The sequence below is a fragment of the Tribolium madens genome, unplaced genomic scaffold (genome assembly GCF_015345945.1).
Source record: "Tribolium madens isolate multiple individuals breed KSU strain unplaced genomic scaffold, Tmad_KSU_1.1 Scaffold_96;HRSCAF=242;Tcas5.2_LG5, whole genome shotgun sequence".
NCBI lineage: Eukaryota > Metazoa > Arthropoda > Insecta > Coleoptera > Tenebrionidae > Tribolium > Tribolium madens.
In genome coordinates this window covers 16,264,317-16,283,476 of record NW_025401068.1, presented here as the reverse complement: position 1 = coordinate 16,283,476, position 19,160 = coordinate 16,264,317, and the positions used below count along the sequence as shown (strand labels likewise).

At 32.7% G+C, this 19,160-nt stretch overlaps 5 protein-coding genes and 1 non-coding gene across 9 annotated transcripts; 5 read left to right on the top strand and 1 right to left on the bottom strand.

Annotated features, from left to right (window-relative positions):
* The first annotated feature begins 357 nt into the window (after positions 1 to 357).
* LOC123013275 (ATP synthase mitochondrial F1 complex assembly factor 2) lies at positions 358 to 1,550 on the top strand. Its single transcript, XM_044411708.1, has 4 exons — positions 358 to 646; positions 692 to 885; positions 945 to 1,055; positions 1,104 to 1,550. The coding sequence occupies exons 1-4, from the start codon at positions 553 to 555 to the stop codon at positions 1,533 to 1,535; spliced, it is 831 nt and encodes a 276-aa protein (XP_044267643.1). The 5' UTR covers positions 358 to 552; the 3' UTR covers positions 1,536 to 1,550.
* On the bottom strand, positions 788 to 2,965 carry LOC123013273 (transcription termination factor, mitochondrial). Its single transcript, XM_044411706.1, has 3 exons — positions 2,265 to 2,965; positions 1,968 to 2,218; positions 788 to 1,920 (listed from the first exon to the last, which is right to left on the bottom strand). Exons 1-3 carry the CDS (start codon positions 2,769 to 2,771, stop codon positions 1,536 to 1,538), a joined length of 1,143 nt encoding a protein of 380 aa, XP_044267641.1. The 5' UTR covers positions 2,772 to 2,965; the 3' UTR covers positions 788 to 1,535.
* Positions 2,966 to 3,122: 157 nt separating this feature from the next.
* Positions 3,123 to 5,949, top strand: LOC123013272 (conserved oligomeric Golgi complex subunit 5). 2 transcript variants are annotated; one of them, XM_044411704.1, is made up of 11 exons: positions 3,123 to 3,262; positions 3,312 to 3,562; positions 3,611 to 3,773; positions 3,821 to 3,981; positions 4,030 to 4,266; positions 4,312 to 4,520; positions 4,574 to 4,717; positions 4,765 to 4,898; positions 4,949 to 5,137; positions 5,186 to 5,378; positions 5,424 to 5,949. In XM_044411704.1, the coding sequence occupies exons 1-11, from the start codon at positions 3,211 to 3,213 to the stop codon at positions 5,929 to 5,931; spliced, it is 2,241 nt and encodes a 746-aa protein (XP_044267639.1). In that variant the 5' UTR covers positions 3,123 to 3,210; the 3' UTR covers positions 5,932 to 5,949. The 2 variants fall into 2 exon arrangements, with proteins under 2 accessions (XP_044267639.1, XP_044267640.1); XM_044411705.1 differs by lacking the exon at positions 3,123 to 3,262 and having other exon boundaries at positions 3,420 to 3,562; positions 3,611 to 3,768.
* Positions 5,950 to 6,150: 201 nt separating this feature from the next.
* On the top strand, positions 6,151 to 11,354 carry LOC123012412 (Y-box factor homolog). Of its 2 annotated transcripts, XM_044410300.1 has the most exons (5): positions 6,151 to 6,330; positions 7,590 to 7,687; positions 9,453 to 10,091; positions 10,215 to 10,247; positions 10,463 to 11,354. In XM_044410300.1, the coding sequence occupies exons 1-5, from the start codon at positions 6,255 to 6,257 to the stop codon at positions 10,505 to 10,507; spliced, it is 891 nt and encodes a 296-aa protein (XP_044266235.1). In that variant the 5' UTR covers positions 6,151 to 6,254; the 3' UTR covers positions 10,508 to 11,354. The 2 variants fall into 2 exon arrangements, with proteins under 2 accessions (XP_044266235.1, XP_044266236.1); XM_044410301.1 differs by lacking the exon at positions 10,215 to 10,247.
* On the top strand, positions 7,858 to 7,996 carry LOC123014020. Its single transcript, XR_006413297.1, has one exon. It is a non-coding gene; the product is annotated as a small nucleolar RNA SNORA53 (small nucleolar RNA).
* Positions 11,355 to 11,849: 495 nt separating the features above from the next.
* Positions 11,850 to 17,202, top strand: LOC123012376. Of its 2 annotated transcripts, XM_044410245.1 has the most exons (3): positions 11,850 to 11,952; positions 11,999 to 13,484; positions 13,911 to 17,202. In XM_044410245.1, the coding sequence occupies exons 2-3, from the start codon at positions 12,026 to 12,028 to the stop codon at positions 16,682 to 16,684; spliced, it is 4,233 nt and encodes a 1,410-aa protein (XP_044266180.1). In that variant the 5' UTR covers positions 11,850 to 11,952; positions 11,999 to 12,025; the 3' UTR covers positions 16,685 to 17,202. The 2 variants fall into 2 exon arrangements, with proteins under 2 accessions (XP_044266180.1, XP_044266179.1); XM_044410244.1 differs by having other exon boundaries at positions 11,999 to 17,202.
* Positions 17,203 to 19,160: the final 1,958 nt, after the last annotated feature.

Genomic DNA, 19,160 nt, shown 5'->3' with positions numbered 1-19,160 from the left:
AAAACCGCTGTTTTTGGTGGAGTTTGTTGAATTTTTGGATTGCTTTTAACCAAATTTTGCGAAACAATTGTGTTTCTTGCTGAAAAAGAATTTTCAATCCTGTTAAGTAAAATCTTGATAAAAAATAAACAGAACTATTTGGTGGTTTTTCGACTTTTTTGAAAAAATTTGAAGAAATAATCAAATTTCTGGTTAAAAACTGGAAAAATCACCAGATATTAAAATTTTTACAAAAGAATCAAAATTACGTCTTGCAGGACTTTAAATTAATAACCATGAAAAATAAGAAAACATAAAAAATTGATTTTTGAGGTCATCTGCTGAAAATTTAGTTAGTGCAAGGTGATACAATAAAGGTGGGTGGCATTGAGATTGTTTTTTCAGTATTGTAAACTTGAAAGGAGATATAAAAATCACCAAAATGAAATAGTTCTCTAGAATAGAATGAGCTAATTTTTGTGTTATTATTAAAATATTAATTTAAATCATCACTTTTCTATGCACCCACCTTGCATCTCACCTGACAACCTAACCTAGAAATTTGTAACCAAAATGTTCAAAACATTTTTAAATTGTTTGAAATTCACTAGTAAACTACATGATTCAAGTGCATTAAGCCATTTTAACAATTCTTTCAGGCATTATGGTTAGTAAAGAATTGTTATTAACACCAAATAACCTCATTTTCTAGCAACTCGAAAACGTTTTTATCGAAATACTGGGATTTTACGCAGTGAGGGCAAATATGAAATAACTCTGGATCAAAGAAAATTAAAAACACCACAGGGAAATTTATTTAGCGTTGAAAGTGAGCCCTTGGCTATCGCAGTAGCTACAGAATGGAATTCACAAAAGGAGAACATTATTCAGAGTAAAATGCACCTTGTATGCGCCCCCTTGACGTACTTATTTTAATTCAAAATAACCAAATTTTCAATTTCCAGACTACATTATGTAACACAGTCATTGATAATCCAAATAATTTAACAAAATATGACATGGTTAACCACATCACAAACTATTTGGACACTGACACGATTTTATTTCAAGCCGATGTGAGTAAAATAATCGCTAGGGCACTTTTAATTCTTTATTTTCTCTAGGAAGAGAAAGATTTGCTTGAATTGCAAGAGAAAGAATGGGACCCTGTCATAGATTGGTTCAATAAACGCTTCGAAGTCAATATAAAAAAATCGCAACAAATGGACGCCCCCCCAGCTAGTGAAAAAGACAAAGCGACTTTAAGCAAACACTTGTTATCGCACAATTTTGCTACAATTTGCGGATTTATGTACGGAGTGGACACTTTAAAATCAGTAATATTGACGCTAGCGTGTGTGGAACACTTCCTAACTCCTGAAAAAGCAGTCCTTTTATCTCGCCTGGAAGAGGAGTACCAAACAGGCCACTGGGGAAGAGTCGAGTGGGCTCACGACTTGAACCAACAAGACCTCCAAGCCAGACTCGCCGCAGTCATACTATTAACTTATTTTAATAACCAATCAAGTAAAATTAAATCCAAAGCGATTCAGTAATTAGCTCGTTTTTATTTTCGATTTATTTTTATTCTTGAGTAAAGCCTCGTAATACTGCATGAATTGGTTTTGGCTTTTAGTCAAGAGAGATAAAGTGTCGATTTTAATGCCTTTTTCAGTCAGTTGTTGCAGTCTTTTCCTTGTTGTTTCCACACTGTGGACCAGGATTTTGGGCACTCTGATTATCTGTTGGGGTTGGAAACCTTCAGCATACAACAAGTCTATGAGTTCTTTCAGTTTTTTCAAACTCTTATTTTGGAGGGCTGGTTGTTTTGTTATCATGTAATTTGCGATTTCAACACTGCACTCTAGACGTTCTGATAAGTACTCGGCGAGGGAGCTGTTGCCCAAAATCGATTTATTATCTGAACGTCGCTGAATGTAGCTGAAAATAACGATTGATTTTTTTTGAAATTGAGGGGAATCACATACGTCTGGAACACTTCCTGTTTGGCTCTTACCATCCAGGTTTTTGCAACTCCTATGTTGTATTCCTTGGCTCTACTTAAACGTTCTTCTATTAACTGCTCTCTGTATCTTAGTACCCACAAGTCATTACATATTTCCTCTAATGGTATACCATAACTGGTTAGAATCTTTATTTTTGTTTTGATTTTTTCGGTTGAGAGGAAGCACAAGAATGGTTTATTTACTATGTATTCACAGGCTTTCTGATAATCTATCTGAAACCAAATCGATAAAAATTACATTTAAACAACGAAAAAATACTTGTAAAAGTGAGGATAGAGTCGCGATTATTCCCACTTCTGGATTTTCTTCGTTTTTCTCTACTTGTTCAAGACTTGGTACATTTAGTAATAAAAGAATTGCTACTTCGTTTATATCGTACTTTAACTTTTCAATAATCTGTAATTTTTGCTCCGTTTCTAACACTGTTAATATTTCCGGATACTTGAATAAAGTCTCTTGTGTTATTCCTTTCTGTTTAAAAACTGTATAATTGCCTTTTAGAGTCGCTTTAGAAACATATTTGAAACAATTATTATCCATCACAATATTAGAAGCATCAAATTTTTTAAGTTGTAACAGTTGCTCCAAAGTGGAAATAGTTCCTTTCTTGGTCATTTTAAACTCATTGTCTCTCTTGGTGTACACGGGGGCCACATTTTCTGTTTTTTTCATGGGGTTTGCTGAATATAACCTCAATGATGGGAAAAGACGCTTCAAGGGGTCAAAACCGTCGGTTTTCAAAAAGTGACACAAATTTCTTGCCATTTCTGGAAACTACGACATAACCTCTACTAGATTCCAAAATACTTCCTGGGCTTGCTTCTGATATATTTTGGTGGAAAGTAACAATTTGATAGTGAATTTGTTGTAGAATAATTTATAATTATTTATAAAACACTGATTATTGTGAAGTCAATTTGAACTATTTCAGGTTCTAATCGAACTATCATAAATTCTGGTTAATAGGACCTACAATTTAAAATTGTAAAATAATTATAAATAGAGAAACAKTTATTTATTTTAAAATTTTACAATTACGTGGGCAATTGTAGTTTGTCTAGTAACTTAGTTTTTTAATAAAGTAACGATTTTTTTTCTTGTGACGCCTTTAATTAGTAGGTTTGATGATTTGGTCTGGTAGATTTAAAGTTTGTGATGTGTCAAACTATTCTCAATAATAATTTATGATAAAATAGTGGTAATAATGGATAATTCCAATTCCGAAACTGATATAATAGAGCAGATTGAGAATGACGGTAGTAACAAAACAAGTCTATCAATTAAAAAAATTTCTTTGGTTTTCAGAGTTTTACAGGTGTTTTTTAAAGTCGGGCTCGAAAAGTTCCATTCCTCAAGCTTTGAGTATTTCTGAGCAAGTCAAGAAGCTTGGCGAAGGCATCGAATTGATCAGTCGCGAATTACAAAAGCAGGTTTTGGAAAAACACGATGATTTATTAAGACAGGGCAATCATGCGACCAAATTGGAAAGCGTTCTAAATACTATGAATGGCCACGTCCAGAATTTATTTGCGAATGCTGAACGTTTGAGAAATCAAGTAATACGATCAAATGTTTAGTTTTCATTAAATTTGCTTGAATTTAAGGTTACGGGTCCTTATAACGCTCTAGAAACCCACACCAAAGTGTTGGGGCGTTTGCATTTGGCTAGTCATATTTTGAGACAGGTTAATAGAATACAACAGTTGAGTAAACGACTGGTTAATACTAATGATCCTGTCCAGAAAGCGACAATTTTGCACGAGTTAGGTACTTTTTAATACACTTAATTGTATTTTGCTCATTTTTTGATTTAGAGCAACTCGCCTCAGACCCTGATTTAAAAGACATCGATGCTGTAACGTCTGAATTGAGAAACATAAGGGCCCAACAGCAGAAAGTTGTCAAGTTGGCTACAGGGTCTTTAAATCAAGGAATTATCAATGAAAATGTAGCCCAAACCACCACTGCCTTACAAGTGCTAATAATTTTGATTGTTAGTTATTTTGCTTAATTTATTTTCCAGATTTTCATTAATTTGGGTACTATTAATGCGATTTTACACAATACGATTGAAAATAATTTCAATGAGTGTCGCGAATGTTTGAAAACTGCTTTTGATGCGAGCACTGTCTCAAGTGGACTTAAAACAACCAAAGGCCCTGGACGTGCCACTCTGACTACTTCACAAAATTTCAGAAATAAAATTTGGACCGAAATAGAAAAAGCCTTCACTGAGGAAATCCATCAAAATTGCAAACAGGTAGACACAACTAGAAATGATTCAAATTTTATTCAAATTTTCCAGATAAAATTTTTGCAAAGAACTGTAAACAACCAGAATATTGATTGTGATATAGCTGCGAAATTTTGGACGAAATTAGGCAATTTGATCAAGAGTGAAATTAAAAATAGTTCATTAGCAGTTCAGCAAATGTTGGAAGAGGATTATCCAAAATTGTTGAAATGTTTCTATGAAATGTGCGAGAAATTGAAATATGACCAGTTTGTTTTTGAGTCAGTCAAATATTTTTTTTACATTTTTGTTTTAATTCTACTTTATTTTTCAGTCGACAAGTGCTTGAAAAGTGTGAAAATTCGTATTTGTCAAGCTCTTTAAACAGATTACTAGAACCAGCCCAGTCTATGTTTAATAATGAAGGGGAAGTCCCGACTCATGACCAGATTGATGCTTTAATTAGAGTCATTAGCGGGTAATTGAACATATCAGGAAGTGTAATTTTTAAAAAATTTCTTTTAGTGAATTGAGTGTTGCTTTGATTGAGGAAACATTAAGTGAGAAAATTTGTCGAAACGTTTCAAAGTCTATTAAAATGTTTGGTTTAAAAACAGAACAACAAATTGAAACTGGACCAGAAGCGGCTCAAGTCATTGGTGAGTTTTTCATAAATTTTTTTCTATTTTTCTTAATGTTAAACTTGTAGGTGGCAATGCTAACTCGGGACAGCAAAGAAACGTCCATTTTGCCAATGCGTTGTATTATTTTCAAGTTCAAATTCAGAGAATGTTATCAAACATGAAAGACAGTTTGCCACAATCTGGTGTTGCAATTATTACCGAAAGTTTACAAGTTCTTGTTAATCTAGTTGGGGCTATAATTCAGCCCATTGTTGGTACTTTTGTCAATTTTTAATTTCAACGTGATTTTATTACATTTTTAGTCTCGATAAACTCAACCATTGAGACGATAATTGTCACAATTCACCTTGAAACAGATTGGGCTAAACTCCAAGTCCCTATAAACAAAAACACGGTGGTTTGTAGCCCCTACATGCGCGAGTTATCCCAATTTATCACACGTGTTTATCACACTTATTTATCAAATTTTAACAATAAAGAAGTTTTGCTTGAAAAGTAAGTTCAAGGTGTTGAAAAATTCTTATCAATTGTTTATTGTAGGTGTAGTGAGATTGCTGTTCGTTGTATTGAGCTTCTAGTGCGGCACACCTCCTTACTCCGGCCCATATCACAAGGGGGCCGGATCCGGCTCCAGTCTGACTATCTTCACCTTGAAAGCGCCCTAAGGGTGATTTGCCCCCATTTGAGCGATTTGGGGCGTCCTTACCGTTTACTAAAATCCATGGCGTCTCTTGTCACTCTCACTCCTGAAGAAATCGTCGCAAGTCAAGCTTCGGAAAGCTCAGTGCCCCACAGTACTGTTTTGCTTTTGTTGTTTTCATTCGCTGGAAGCGAATTAGCAAGTCCGCATCAAAACACGGCGTGGTCTCTTCCGAAATTGTCGGTATGGTTGGATGAGCATCCTTCCGAATCGGATCGGTTGGATTTGATCGTGGGGGCCCTGCAAAAATACGAGAATTCAGTGAGGCAGAAAAATTCGGTTAATTACGATCCAGTCTATCCAATAATGTCCAAGTTTTTAGAAAACGCTGTTAAAACGATTAAATAAAGTTTGATTTTTTTCTAATTGTTTTTTTCAAATTGCTTGGAGACGGTCCTGTGGTGTTTCCGCCAATGAGATGACAATAATGTGCGCATGCGCGTTGATGGGTGGAATTTGGCGTAATTAGCGCGTATGTGCCGGATGAATTGCATGTGTTAGAAGGAGAGGGTTGATAATGTGCGTGTGTGTGATTGCTTCACCGAGTTTATTTAATGTTGAGAAAATTGAGCATCGACAAGATCTTCAACAACTGTGAAAGGCAGGAAGGAGGAAGGAAGAACATCGTGGAAAGAGGAGTTTAACATCAGCCAACCGGCCCTTTTACCATCATGGCTGAAGCTGAACAGCAGCAACAACAACCAACAGCGGAACCGCCGAAAGTCAACAAACAGAAGGAAGTAATCGGTGAGTAAATTTGCGTTTTCGTGTGGGCCGGCGTCCATCTTCTTTGCGTCGAGCACATGGCGGGTTTTCCGCGGAGTTGGCCCACGAGGGGCGGTTGTTGGCCCCCAAATTGGGGTTTTTCGATGTTTGACGTGAGTTTCCGTCGCGGCTGTCGTTTGTTCGAGGAGCTGTCTTTTCAGCGTCGGGATTGCAGGCCGCCATTGTGAGGGACGCGCTGAGCTTTTTGCAAAATTGGGGCTTTATTTATAAATGGAGGCGTCACGTGGATACGACTCGACGGCTTTTTTGGCGGCGTCACGATTATTTTTAGACCATTCTCACGATTTTCTCGCACCGGAGGTAAAAAACCTAGCATTGGCCGGTTCAAGGTTGGGATGAAAGAGTAAAAAATCCCTAGATTGTGCTCTCAAACCAGAAGAAACTCGATTTTTTTCTAATGTCATTTTATGCCTAAAATCGTAACTGCTTTTCGCTCTTTCCGGATTTCTTTGATTTGCAGTATGACGCCAAAGTACGAGTAATTATCAAAAATTTTCTTAAATACAAACGAAGTGTTTTTCACTTTTTGTTCCAAAAAATGCTTTTTTATCGCGTTAATGACATCAGAAATATGCTCCTGTGTAAAATTGTGATATTGGACCACAATTACACGATGAAAATTTTGAAATTTTTCGATAGTCTCGCTAAAAAATTAGAAATTTTACTAAATTCAGAAATTATTATAAAGCAATTTGTCACAATAATATTAAAATTGACAAAATGCCAAGAGAAGTGTGTTTCATAAAACACGTCGTCAATCAAATCGTATTTTATAACTTCATAAACATTTATTTTGACATTTTGTTAATTTTGACAATTTTTAGATTTTAAAATTTTTCAAGATATATTTTGCGTATTACTTATTTACATTATTTGTTCGGGGCTGAATTTTTAAAAGTTAAAGAGCAAAAAAAAATACATTTAATTCGATAAAAATTTAATAACTACCTTTTTTGGAAAAAGCAAAAATTGAGCCCCTGTAACACATAACACATATCTTTTATTAAAAAAAGCAAAAATTTCAGTTAGTTTCCGAGATATTTTAGATCGAGTTTACATTGTAATTCCCATAAGAAGAATACGGGTGGAATCCCCTTAAAAATGATGAATTGATCATTATTTCATTAGGAAAATTGCTCAATTACAATTGATTTTTTAAAACGTTGCAATTATTTTTGTTTAATTGTTTTAATTTGTGATTAATTTTGATTTTCTTTCAGCTAGTAAAGTAACGGGGACTGTAAAATGGTTCAATGTGAAGAGCGGTTACGGCTTCATCAACCGAAACGACACCAAGGAGGATGTTTTTGTACACCAAGTAAGTGAAAATTTTGTTTTTCAAATCTTATCGCAAATTAATGTGCAGTTAAATTATTGCTTTGTTGCGATTTTTTCTTATCAATTCAATTTTGTATGCAAGCATTTGTCAAGGTTTCTTGATATTTTTTTTCAAAACTTGTACTGGATTGATTAAAATTGATTTTTTTTTGCACGCTCCATAGATCCATCTCTGGTATTCTAAAGAGATGCTTGAGTCATTGGTGTGCTAGAGAATTGTACCTCCAAATTTCAATAAAAATGGTGCAAAACAACTGATTGTTGCATTGGATTGGATTTTGGGGAACAATTTATTTTTAATTTATATCTCTTGGTGATGTGATAACAAATGTTTATCTCGGATTTATGACATTTATAAACAAAAACAAGTTGGTTTTGACAAAGACTTTTTGATTAAAGTTTGACATTTTTTTTTTGTCTCCGATTACTTTTTTTTATTGATGTAGTAAAATTTATTACTCGCACGATAAATTGCAGTAGATTAGAAAATAGTGTTCTGGTAATCGATTTAAAAAATCTGCGACGCCAAGAATGCAATTAGTTATATTTTGCAATAATATTTGGAGGAAGTTTCATCATTAATTTTGTTAAAATTTGTGTAGGACGTTAATTATTGAAACATTTTTTGAAACCTTTCCAATTTTCTATTTCCAGTAACAATCATAGGTGGTCTTTTGGTGGATTTCCTGTTATTAATTATTTAACAAACGATTTTGATAATGAGATTATTATATTATTGAGATTATTATTACGATTAACAAACTTTTGCTTTTTTTAAATTTTGAGAAATTTGTTCATAGTTTTTTTATGGGTTTCATATTTTTTTAATTGTTTGAATACCAAAATATGTGCTTCTGAATATGAAATATTTCATTAAGGAATAGTTTGATTATATAAAAAGTAAAAACATGTCATTCAAAACGTAAAATTTGCTATTGTTTATTCTTGTCACATTTATAAATTGTTTTTTAATCTTATTTAAAAATTTGAAACAATTTATTTTATTTTTATCGTTAAAAATTTAAACTTCAAACAATACTTCCTGTTTTTTTTTAAGAAAGTTTATTGTCTTGCTATATTTTTATTTTTAACCGTTTATTAGTTTTAGTGTCGTCATTCGTTTTAAAATTAATTATGCTTGTTCATTATTCATTTTTATACATACCAGGTGAATAAAAAGTATGGAACCAAACGTTTTTTGCTTAAACTATTTATTTTTTGAAAAAACTAATTGATGAGTGATAAAGTACTATCAAAATGTGATGATTTAACAAGAATAAAATTTTTCGAAATTTCCTTTTGTTTTTGAGTTCTACAAAAAAAATATTTTTTTAAATGGCAACCCATTATAAAATCATTTTTCTCATAAAAGCTATACTCTAAGGATTACAACTATCTACTTTATATTTATTTTATTTTTTAATCGCATAACTCAAAAACAAAACAAAATTTCGTTCTGAAAATACGATCACATTTTTTATATTACTTTAATTTATATTAATTATTATTTTCTGAAGGCAAATGATTAAAAATAAAACTGCTTGGTTCCTGTATGTAAAATGTTATTTCAAAATTGAATAATAGATTTTGTGATGTTATGAAATGTTTTTTTTTAATTCCGGTCTGAATTAAGAAACAAATGATTGCTGTCCTTGCAATCGACTATCTTTGATCAATTAAATTGATTTGATAAATTTTAATTTTAGCTATGATTTTTTTTTTAAATTAATAAATTGTTGTTTTAGTCGGCCATCATCAAGAACAACCCGAAGAAAGCCGTCCGTTCGGTTGGCGATGGTGAAATCGTCGAATTCAGCGTCGTCGTCGGCGAAAAGGGTAATGAAGCCGCCAATGTGACCGGTCCCAATGGTGAACCCGTCCGTGGTTCTCCATATGCGGCCGATCGTCGTCGAGGCTACCGTCAATGGTACTACACCCGTGGTCGCGGTGGTCCCCGACCTCGACGTGGACCACCACGAGATAGTCAAAGTGAAGGTGAAGGCGGAAAAGATGGCACTGCGTCTGGTGGTGAAGGAGGCGGTAACGGTAATGGACCACCGCGCCGTTATAGGCCGAGGCGCGGGCGCGGCGGCTACGTCGGCGGTTATTATAGAGGATCTTATCGTGGACCACCGCCACCATTAGGCGATCAAGATCAGAACGGTGATGCGCCGAGAGGGCGCGGGCCCCCGAGAAGATTCTTCCGTAGAAACTTTCGTGGCGGAAGAGGGGGCGGAAGACGACCACAGTCTCAAGACAGCCAGGGCCAGGCTGGAGAACAGGTTGGTCAGGATGGACCTCGTGGACAACAACGTTCTCGCTATCGTAGACGTGGACCTCCACGTCCGCGTGGCGGAAACTCCCAGTCCGAGTCCGGAAACAAGGTATTTTTACACAATTTATGTCAAGTAGTTTTAAATTTAAATGCATGCATGTAGTTTTTACTTCTTATGATTTTGCATTTAGTTGTATGCACTTTCCCCTATATTCTTTCTATCTCTTTCCAGAGTTCAGAAGAAACTGGACCGGTAAAGACTGAAGTAAGTAGTACATGTTTAGTGTTTGCTGCTTTTATGTCATTTTGAAAACTCTTGTAGTGTTTTAGAGGTGCTTTTTTGCAAATTATTCACATATTGTAATGTAAAGTTTTATTTTAAACGTTTCAAATCAAATGTTTCTTTTTTTTTTATTAAAATCCAAGTCAGAGTAATTTGTGGCGTGTGTTCGTTTTGCTAATTAATTGTTTTGTTTTCAGGAGAGTCAGCCAGTGCAGAATACCACCACCGAAAGCACGGCTTAGCGTTGTCGCGCTCAAGTCCACCATTTTTACTATAACCATACTATGTTAACAACTTATTAGCGCGTGAGTTTTTAAGCAGACAAAAGGCATTTCATTACGGTTTAATTTGTGTGTACATCAAGATTTAATTCCTTCAGAACTGCGTCTTTCCGGGTTTGGCGCCCAAGCTTTCAAGACGGTTGGTCATCTACATTTTTGATACTTTTTATATATTTCTCAATTGATGTTTATATAAAAAAACCTACTTGTAAAAAATCAATAATTTGTGAAGTGTTTACATGAAAATAACCCGATTGAAAGCGGCGACAAACTGTAATTATTGTTTAATTGATTTATTCAATACGTTTTTGAAATGTCTTAAGACCTTATGTCTTGCTGCAAAATATTTTTCCCTCATAACAAATAACAAAAAAACTTATAAAAATGCAACGTTTGTCTTTACAACCAGCAACATGTCGACGGACGTTGTACCAAAAAAAAAATGATTGCAACTTGTCTTTTCCCAGTTGCAAACAAGGGAAAAGAACTTAATAAATTGAGAAAAATTACAAAAAAATTCGAAAAATACATAAATGGAACGGTTTATTTCTCAGGTACTTTCGTAGGGATTTTTTTTTACATATTTATATTATGTCGAGTGCATTGTAAAGTTTTATTTATTTCGGTAAATTCGTCGGTATTTTTGGGTACTAGTCATGTAAGTAATTGCTGTAAAATACTTAAAGAACCTTCACCTTTACGATATTTCTCGAAGTAATTGGTTTGCAGCTTTTTTGTTTATATGATCTTTTTTGTATATATTGATTTAACGAGCAGTTGTAAAATGGGAAATAAATGCTGTTCTTGATGTCCTTGTTTCAATTACTATGTGATTCCTATTCCACAACCCTGCACTTCACCTATTGTATCGGAATTTTAAAAAAATGTTCAATAATTTCATACTTGGTGTTCTAAATATTCATTTAGAAGGGATAAAAGTAAGAAAAATCATTTCTTATCCTGATATTCCATACTTTAAACAGTATTTTTATTTTGTTTTTCACTAGACGACAGGGTTATTTTTATCATAGCAAAAGCTAATTATTCGAATTATTTAAAAAAAAATCAAAAACTATTATATCGGTAAAAAGAGACATACGGAAATAGTAGAAAGCATCTCTTTCTACCGATGTGTTTTTCGATTTATTAGACAGAATTAGAAAAAAATCTTGTACCATCTTATTAAAAAACGTCATTTGCATTCGTTATTAGAAAAACGAAATTTAATAATAATATGATTTTATTTTTACACAATGTAAATAATAAATTCGTTGAAACTGGAATTCTACATTTTCTCTGAAAAATTAACCTCAAATTAAAAACGCGACCCATAACCCCAAAAACAAATTTCTTCAGAAGTATCTAACTTATGCGTTAAACTAAATTTCTTATTATCAATTCTTAAGGTATATGTTTAAAAATACTTGAAAAAAAGGTAAATGATTTTTTTAGGGTATTACCAACAACGCAATCAAAATAATGAATACTGATGATCATAATTATTTCAAACAACCATTTAATTGCACAACAGCGACACTACAGACATACAACTGCGACAAATGCGACTTTGAGACCGACTTGCAAATCCTCTTAAAGCAACATGTGGAGTTGTGTTATCAAAATGGAGAAAAAACTGATCCAATTCCTGAGTTTTTAATCACATACAAGTGTGAGTTTTGCGATTTCAAATCAAATTCGGAATTTCTGTTCCTGAGACATGAGTATCGCACTCACTTCAAACCTGAAAACATTGTAGCTGAGCCAAAAGTAGAAAAAAATGAAAGCTCATTTAAAACTCGTTCGGGAAGCATTACAGCGACAAGTCCTGAAGAAAAAGTCACTGTTTTTAGATGGCCGCCTTGTTCTTATAATGGATATCACAATAGGAGACCTAAAATTCGCAGAAAAAAGAGGATTTCACAACGTTGGAAAAGAAAAAAAAACTTAGAACCATTTTGTATTGCTCAAGTTGAGAGAGAAGTGAACCGACAAAAAGGGATAATTGAAGAAAGAAGATTTGGACATGTAACTGCAGACAATGAGATAATTACACCCAAGGATCATATAGTCAGTAGAAAAAAAACAAAATTGGACACCATTACTCAAGAGATTTGTAAAATTGGCAAGGTTTGGACTGTCAAGGAAAATGAAGATGAAACTGCTATTCATTATAAACGTAAAAGGAACACAACTTTTGAAAACACATCTTCCAAACATCCAAAAGTCATTGATGATGCAGTAGTGAAGATCAGTGAAGATTTGTCAATGAATGAAGAAGCTTTCAGCATTAAGCAAGAAATTGATGAAAACACAATTGAAACTACAATTCAAGAAATAGGTATAAAGGGAAAAAATGTCACGAAATCTGATTTTTTAAAACATAAAACAAAGTTTATGTGTAGTAAATGCGGTTACACGGTTCGAAAGTTTAGAGACCTGCAACAGCATTGTCTTAAAGAAGTGTGTTTTGACAGTCCCAAAGATGTTTATAAAAATAAAAAATCAGTGAAGAAAGTGGACACGAAACGTAGCAAGAAAAATAAAACAAAAAAACTTGTTACAAACACGGAAAGAACTAGTCATAATAACGTTAAGGATACCACAAAAACATTGAAGACTATCTACTCTGCACTAGATAAGAAGTGTGATATAGCTCCAAATTGTGACAAACTGAAACGTAAACCTAGAATAATACGGAAGAAAAATAACGAAAAATTGAAACCGGACAGCAGTCATAAAAAAATTAATAAATTAAAAGATGAAAGAATAGTTTGCAAATATGGAAAAACACTAATGATAAACATTGATAAAAATGTTAGTGACATAGTAGAGACTTGCAAATTAGTTAACAGTGATGCAAAAGAAAGAATTAACAGTGAAAAAGTAGCAGATATCACTAGTGAGGATCTAATGAAGATCCATGAAAACATGAAAAAAGGACAAAATAGTGACAGTACAGTGCAATCTCTCAATACAAAGACATGGAAGACATTGCGTGAAGAATCGTATGAAGAAATTTCAGAAGTAGATAACAACAAGAAATGTGGTATAACCCCAAAATGTGATAAACCGAAAAGTAAGCGTGGAAGATCTCGGAAGACTTCTTCTTGTAATATAAAACTGAAACGTAAACCGCAGAAGAAAAGTAATGAAGAAGATGTAATATATGATGGAGGAAGAATAATTGGTAGTTATCAAGTCGACGATGGAAAAACACTAATGATAAACACTGATAAAAATGTTAGTGACATAGAAGAAACTTACAAATTAGTTAACAGTGACGAAAAAGAAAGAATTATCAGTGAAAAAGTAGCAGATATCACTAGTGAGGACCTAGGGAAGATGCATGAAAACACGAAAAAAGGACAAAATAGTGATATAACCAAGATATTGCGTAAGGAATCGTATGAAGAAATTTCTGAAGCAGATAACAACAAGAAATGTGGTATAGCCCCAAATTGTGATAAACCGAAAAATAAGCGTGGAAGACCTCGGAAGACTTCTTCTTGTAATATAAAACTGAAACGTAAACCGCAGAAGAAAAGTAATGAAGAAGATGTAATATATGATGGAGGAAGAATAATTGGTAGTTATCAAGTCGACGATGGAAAAACACTAGTGATAAAAACTGATAAAGATCTTAGTGACATGAGAGAGACTTGCAAAGTATTTAACAGTGAAAGCTCAACGGTGAAGATCCATGAAAACATGAAGAAAGGACAAACTGGTGATATAATCACTGGTATGGAAGCAATACAACCGGACAGTAGTCATAAAAAAAATAGTGAATTAAGAGATGTAAGAATAGAGAGACTTGATGATGTAGAAGATATCACTAGTAATGATTTAAGTTCCGATTATGACAATGAAAATCTACCAGTCGAAATTATTGGTGATGGAAGCAACAATGAGACAGCTAACAGAAAGAACAATAACGAAGAAATGTGTGGAAAAATTAATGTGATCAGTAATCAATTAATCTGGAGTCCAAGGGATGTAATATGTGGAAGAAAAGTAATTGACAATAATCAAATCAGCGATGAAAAAACACCAGTGATGAACACTGATGAAAGAGAGACGTGTAAAGTAGTTAACAGTGATGCAAGAGAAAAAAATAACTGTGAAGATGTAGCAAATATAACTAGTACCAATTGTAACAAGGAAACATTTGACATTGAAAATTTACCAGTGGATATTATTAGTGACGGAAGCAACTTTTGGAATAGTGAGACAGTTAACAGTGAAAACACCACGGTGAAGATCAAAAGTAATGACATTACCACAAGTACAAACAGTTTAGTTTTGTGTAGAACAACAATTCAGACTGAGTATTTTCTTCTAAATCCATCTACTTCTCCAACAAGGGCCAACAGAAATAATTTGAACATTAGTACTGTCGTTCCTTCAAATATTTTTGTGGCTTTGCATAATAGTGCAACAAATCTAAAGAATATATTGCCTAAACCTGCACCACCAAACATCGTTTCAAACATTTTGGCAAAAACATACAATGCAAATACAGCAAATTTAAAAAATCCAGTCATAATTCGTCAAGTTTCACCTCCAAATTTTGAGAGTGAAAAAAGAAGAGTAGACAATTTCAGCGTTATTTCTGAAAAAACACCAAATCCTGAAGAATGGTTGGATGCTTCGAAGAACGAAGATAATGATATAACCAAGATATCGCGTAAAGAATCGTATGAAGAAATTTCAGAAGCAGATAACAATAAGGAATGTGTCGTAGCCCCAAATTGTGATAAACCCATAAGGAAGCGTGGAAGACCTCGGAAGACTTCTTCTTACACTTGTAATATAAAACTGAAACCGCAGAAGAAAAATTACGAAGAAATGCAACCGGACAGCAATCACAAGCGCCCAATCATAATTCGTCAAGTTTCACCTCCAAATTTTGACAGTGAAAAAAGAAGAGTAGACAATTTCAGCGTTATTTCTGAAAAAACACCTGAAGAATTGTTGGATGCTTCGAAGAACGAAGAAAATAAGCAAAGTGATTCTTTCAAGTGTCTGCACTGTTCATATAAATGTCCCGACGTTTCTCATTTGTTAAAACATATGCATGATACTCATGTGGTACCAGATTTGTTATCCAGACATTTAGAAAAGGATCAAATTGAGATGGAGGTTACAGCTGAAAATGTTTCTGATTTTATAAAATCATGTAGGAAGGGAGATTCCGACTTTTTTAAATGTGTCAAATGTTTTTTTGAAAGTAGGACTCTAGTCGATCTTCGAAATCATTACATAGAAGCTCATTTTTATGGACAAATTGAGTATAGTTGTGCAGATAAATGGTATACATGTGTACGTTGTAAATGGAAAACGAAGGATGTTTTCATTTTACGAGACCACTTGCGTGATATCCAGATTGCCCGAAGGAGATTTCTTCCAAAAGTCAATCAGGTAGAAAACGAAAACATTAAGTCGAAATCCACAGTTGATTTAACCCTTGGAAATGATGTGGTGTTGATTCCTAATGAATATTTTACAATTGGTGAAAAATTGTTCAAATGCAAGAGATGCAATTTCCAAGGTACAAGCACTAATCAAATGGAAAATCACTTTTATGTAAGATCTTCGACGCAAAATGTTTCATGTGTGCAAATACAGTGGCATAAATGTGAACATTGTCCCTACAAATGTCGAACAATTGTTACTTTGGTATACCATATGCGCAGCGAACATGGTGAATTTACAACAAATTATATGACACGTTCTCAGTTATTAAAACATCTATCAGAAGATGAAAAATATGATAAAAGTATTACTGCCCAAGACCTCGACCATTATCGAAAATCATGTGCTAAGACACAAACCGGTTTTTTTCAATGTACGATTTGTAATGATAAACTTCGAAATTTAAATGCGATACAAAGACATTTTTTTAGTCATTTCTTCGGGATTTTAACAATAAAAAATAAGATTAGGGCTAAAACTAAATGGTATTGTTGTTTACGATGCTCGTACAAATCTAAGTACATCGAAGATCTTATGAGTCATTTGCAGGAAGTCATATCTGCTAGGAATAAGATTAACAATAGGGCTGAAACTGGAGGAGATCAAGAAGTAAAAACTTCTGATGAAGATGAAGAAGATACAACAATTGGAGAAAAACATTAAATTAGCGAGTTATTGTTGTTTTTATGTTTTTTTTTTGTTACTTATTACAAATTTAATACAATTTCTTTACATTCATAAATTTGGTGTGGAATTTGTAAACATGGGATACGTTCAAAGTCTGTAGAAAATATTAAAAAATATGATATAAAGTCGGTTTGTGGTATTTGTTTAGACAGTTATATGGTAAAAACTTGACTAAAATAATGGTGAAAGCATGTAATTGTGCTGCTAGAGAAAATTAAAGTGAAACGTTCAGTTAATTAACAACAGAATTAGATTTTTCTGTTATTTATCTAGTACACAATCATGTAACTTAAATCACCTTCGATGTCAGGTGGAAATTATGAAAAATTCAGCAAACAATCGATATCCAATTTTTTTCATTAAACTGAACAAGATATCTGTTTTTATTAAATGTAGAAAATGCGCGTTTATTGTGTTTTCATCTAAAATTACTGGCGCCGTTCATGTCATTGTATAGATTTTCACCTTCACCTTGTAATAAACAAGAACATAAAACCCACTCATAGATTTTTTCCGACTGTTGGTAACACAGGACTGTTTTTTAAGTCTCTTTTACTTAAAATAAATAGTACTTTTTATTTTAACTCTTCCCCGAATAAAAGTTTTCTACCAAATTTGTGTCGTAAAAGTTTGGTCATTTCTTTTATTTGCATTTAATTATACCAATTATGCAAAAAAAAATAAATAGAAAGTTGTGACATAAATTAAGAAATCGTACTAAAACGAAAATGGTTTGATTAAAATTGTGTAGGATAATTTTTTTTTATTTTATAAACATTTGTTTCTACGCGAAGTTTTTTATCATTCTGTATTATTTTTTCTGCTTTATGAGAATTGTGACATACTTAAAAAAAAAGTTACGTATTCAAAAATGCACAAAATTGTGTTGGTTGTCAAGCAAACGTAAAAGTGAAATTAGTTTTACAAATAAATCATTACATTTTTGTAAAAAAAAATTAAATTGGGATTTAAAACGCGCGCGTTTGCTTACGTAGCAAGCTCGGCGTTGTGATTGGTCGATCGCTTTTTCGACGTCACTGTTAGTCGCGCTTTATTTGAAATCGAATCAAATTTTCGACGCTTTTACGAACTTTTTTCAGCTAGTTACAAGCGAATTTTAAATAAAATTGACAAATACAGGTACTTTAGACTTTAATACAGGGTGTTCCAGCGAGTTGGTAAAGTCTATTAGTGATCTTTAAATGGTAAAATTAAAGAAAAACTATATAGGACATTGATAGATACTAATCTAGTCCATCGTCTAAACTTATTTTCAACTATACAGCGTGTCCCAAAAATAAGTTACAATACAAACTTGTGTTTTTTTTTAAATAATACATTCATTTAGAAATATATATTTTTTATTATCGCAAAGAAGAAGTTACAAGCTATTAAGCTGTAACATTTTTTTTTGTTGCATTTGCAAAGATAAAAAAAATTAAGACGCTTGTTAAAAGTTCAATAACATAAAAAATGTAAATGGAACACCCTATTTATTGTTTTTGCATTTAGAAGATTATTAAATTGTCTTTTCAAAATCATTTACTTTTAGGTGTTTATAATCAATAAATAAAAAGATATTTAACGTTAAACATTAAAAAAAATACTATTGTTTCAGGAGTTAAAAAGTCCACAGTTGCACAAGAGATGGAAGAAATATTACTTAATAATCACATTTATGTTAAACTGGATTAATTATTTTTTATTTTTACAACAAAATAATTCAAATTTCTTCTCGTCTTTTACAATCTCCGGATAAATCAACGGAAAAGTAATCCGTGGTGAAATTATTATGGTTGCCATATTATCAAGAATGCCCAGATATTGATAGCCATTGTTGCTACAATTAATATTGAATGTTAAATATCTTTTCATTTATCAACTATAGACATTAAAATTTTATTTTTTTAGAGTTTTCATTTATTTATGAATCTATTAGATGCAAAAATAAAAAAATAGGGTGTTCCATTTAAATTTTTTAAGTTATTTAACTTTTAACAAACTTCTTAATTTATTAATCTTTACAAATGCAAAACTCTAATTTCTATACTTTCTTCTTTGCAGAAGTAAGAAAAAAATTGTTCTAGCTGTCTTAGTTTTTGTGTAATAAATTTTTAAAAAGTGCATGTTTTCGTCAAAAAAAAAGTTTTTTTTCTAAAAATTAAAGCGAAATCGACTAACAAAAGTTTAGCCTAAAAATATTGTCTTAAAAGGCTGAAAATAATATTGTATTGTAATTTATTTTTGGGACATGTGGTGGTTGAAAATAATTTTAGGTGATGCACTAGATTAGTATCTAACAATTTCGAATAGACAAATAGACGTGTTAAGAGGCCAAAAAAAAACCGGAAAAACACAGGAAATGTGACCTGCAACTGCTGAAACCGGAAATTGAGTAGATGTCTTTATCCCAAATTTTATAATATTTTGTCAAATGGTTCCAAAGTTATTA

Bases quoted from the DNA above. Each gene is read 5' to 3' on its own strand.
- LOC123013275 (XM_044411708.1), top strand. From the start codon at position 553: ATGTTCAAAACATTTTTAAATTGTTTGAAATTCACTAGTAAACTACAT. The intron at 647-691 runs GTTAGTAAAGAA...CTCATTTTCTAG, and splicing joins CAATTCTTTCAGGCATTATG to CAACTCGAAAACGTTTTTAT. The intron at 886-944 runs GTATGCGCCCCC...TTCAATTTCCAG, and splicing joins TTCAGAGTAAAATGCACCTT to ACTACATTATGTAACACAGT.
- LOC123012412 (XM_044410300.1), top strand. From the start codon at position 6,255: ATGGCTGAAGCTGAACAGCAGCAACAACAACCAACAGCGGAACCGCCG. The intron at 7,688-9,452 runs GTAAGTGAAAAT...TTGTTGTTTTAG, and splicing joins AGGATGTTTTTGTACACCAA to TCGGCCATCATCAAGAACAA. The intron at 10,248-10,462 runs GTAAGTAGTACA...TTTTGTTTTCAG, and splicing joins CTGGACCGGTAAAGACTGAA to GAGAGTCAGCCAGTGCAGAA.
- LOC123013273 (XM_044411706.1), bottom strand. From the start codon at position 2,771: ATGGCAAGAAATTTGTGTCACTTTTTGAAAACCGACGGTTTTGACCCC. The intron at 2,219-2,264 runs GTATTTTTTCGT...ATTTGGTTTCAG, and splicing joins CTCTATCCTCACTTTTACAA to ATAGATTATCAGAAAGCCTG. The intron at 1,921-1,967 runs GTATGTGATTCC...CGTTATTTTCAG, and splicing joins AAACAGGAAGTGTTCCAGAC to CTACATTCAGCGACGTTCAG.
- LOC123013272 (XM_044411704.1), top strand. From the start codon at position 3,211: ATGGATAATTCCAATTCCGAAACTGATATAATAGAGCAGATTGAGAAT. The intron at 3,982-4,029 runs GTGCTAATAATT...TTTATTTTCCAG, and splicing joins AAACCACCACTGCCTTACAA to ATTTTCATTAATTTGGGTAC. The intron at 5,138-5,185 runs GTACTTTTGTCA...TTACATTTTTAG, and splicing joins TATAATTCAGCCCATTGTTG to TCTCGATAAACTCAACCATT.
- LOC123012376 (XM_044410244.1), top strand. From the start codon at position 12,026: ATGAATACTGATGATCATAATTATTTCAAACAACCATTTAATTGCACA.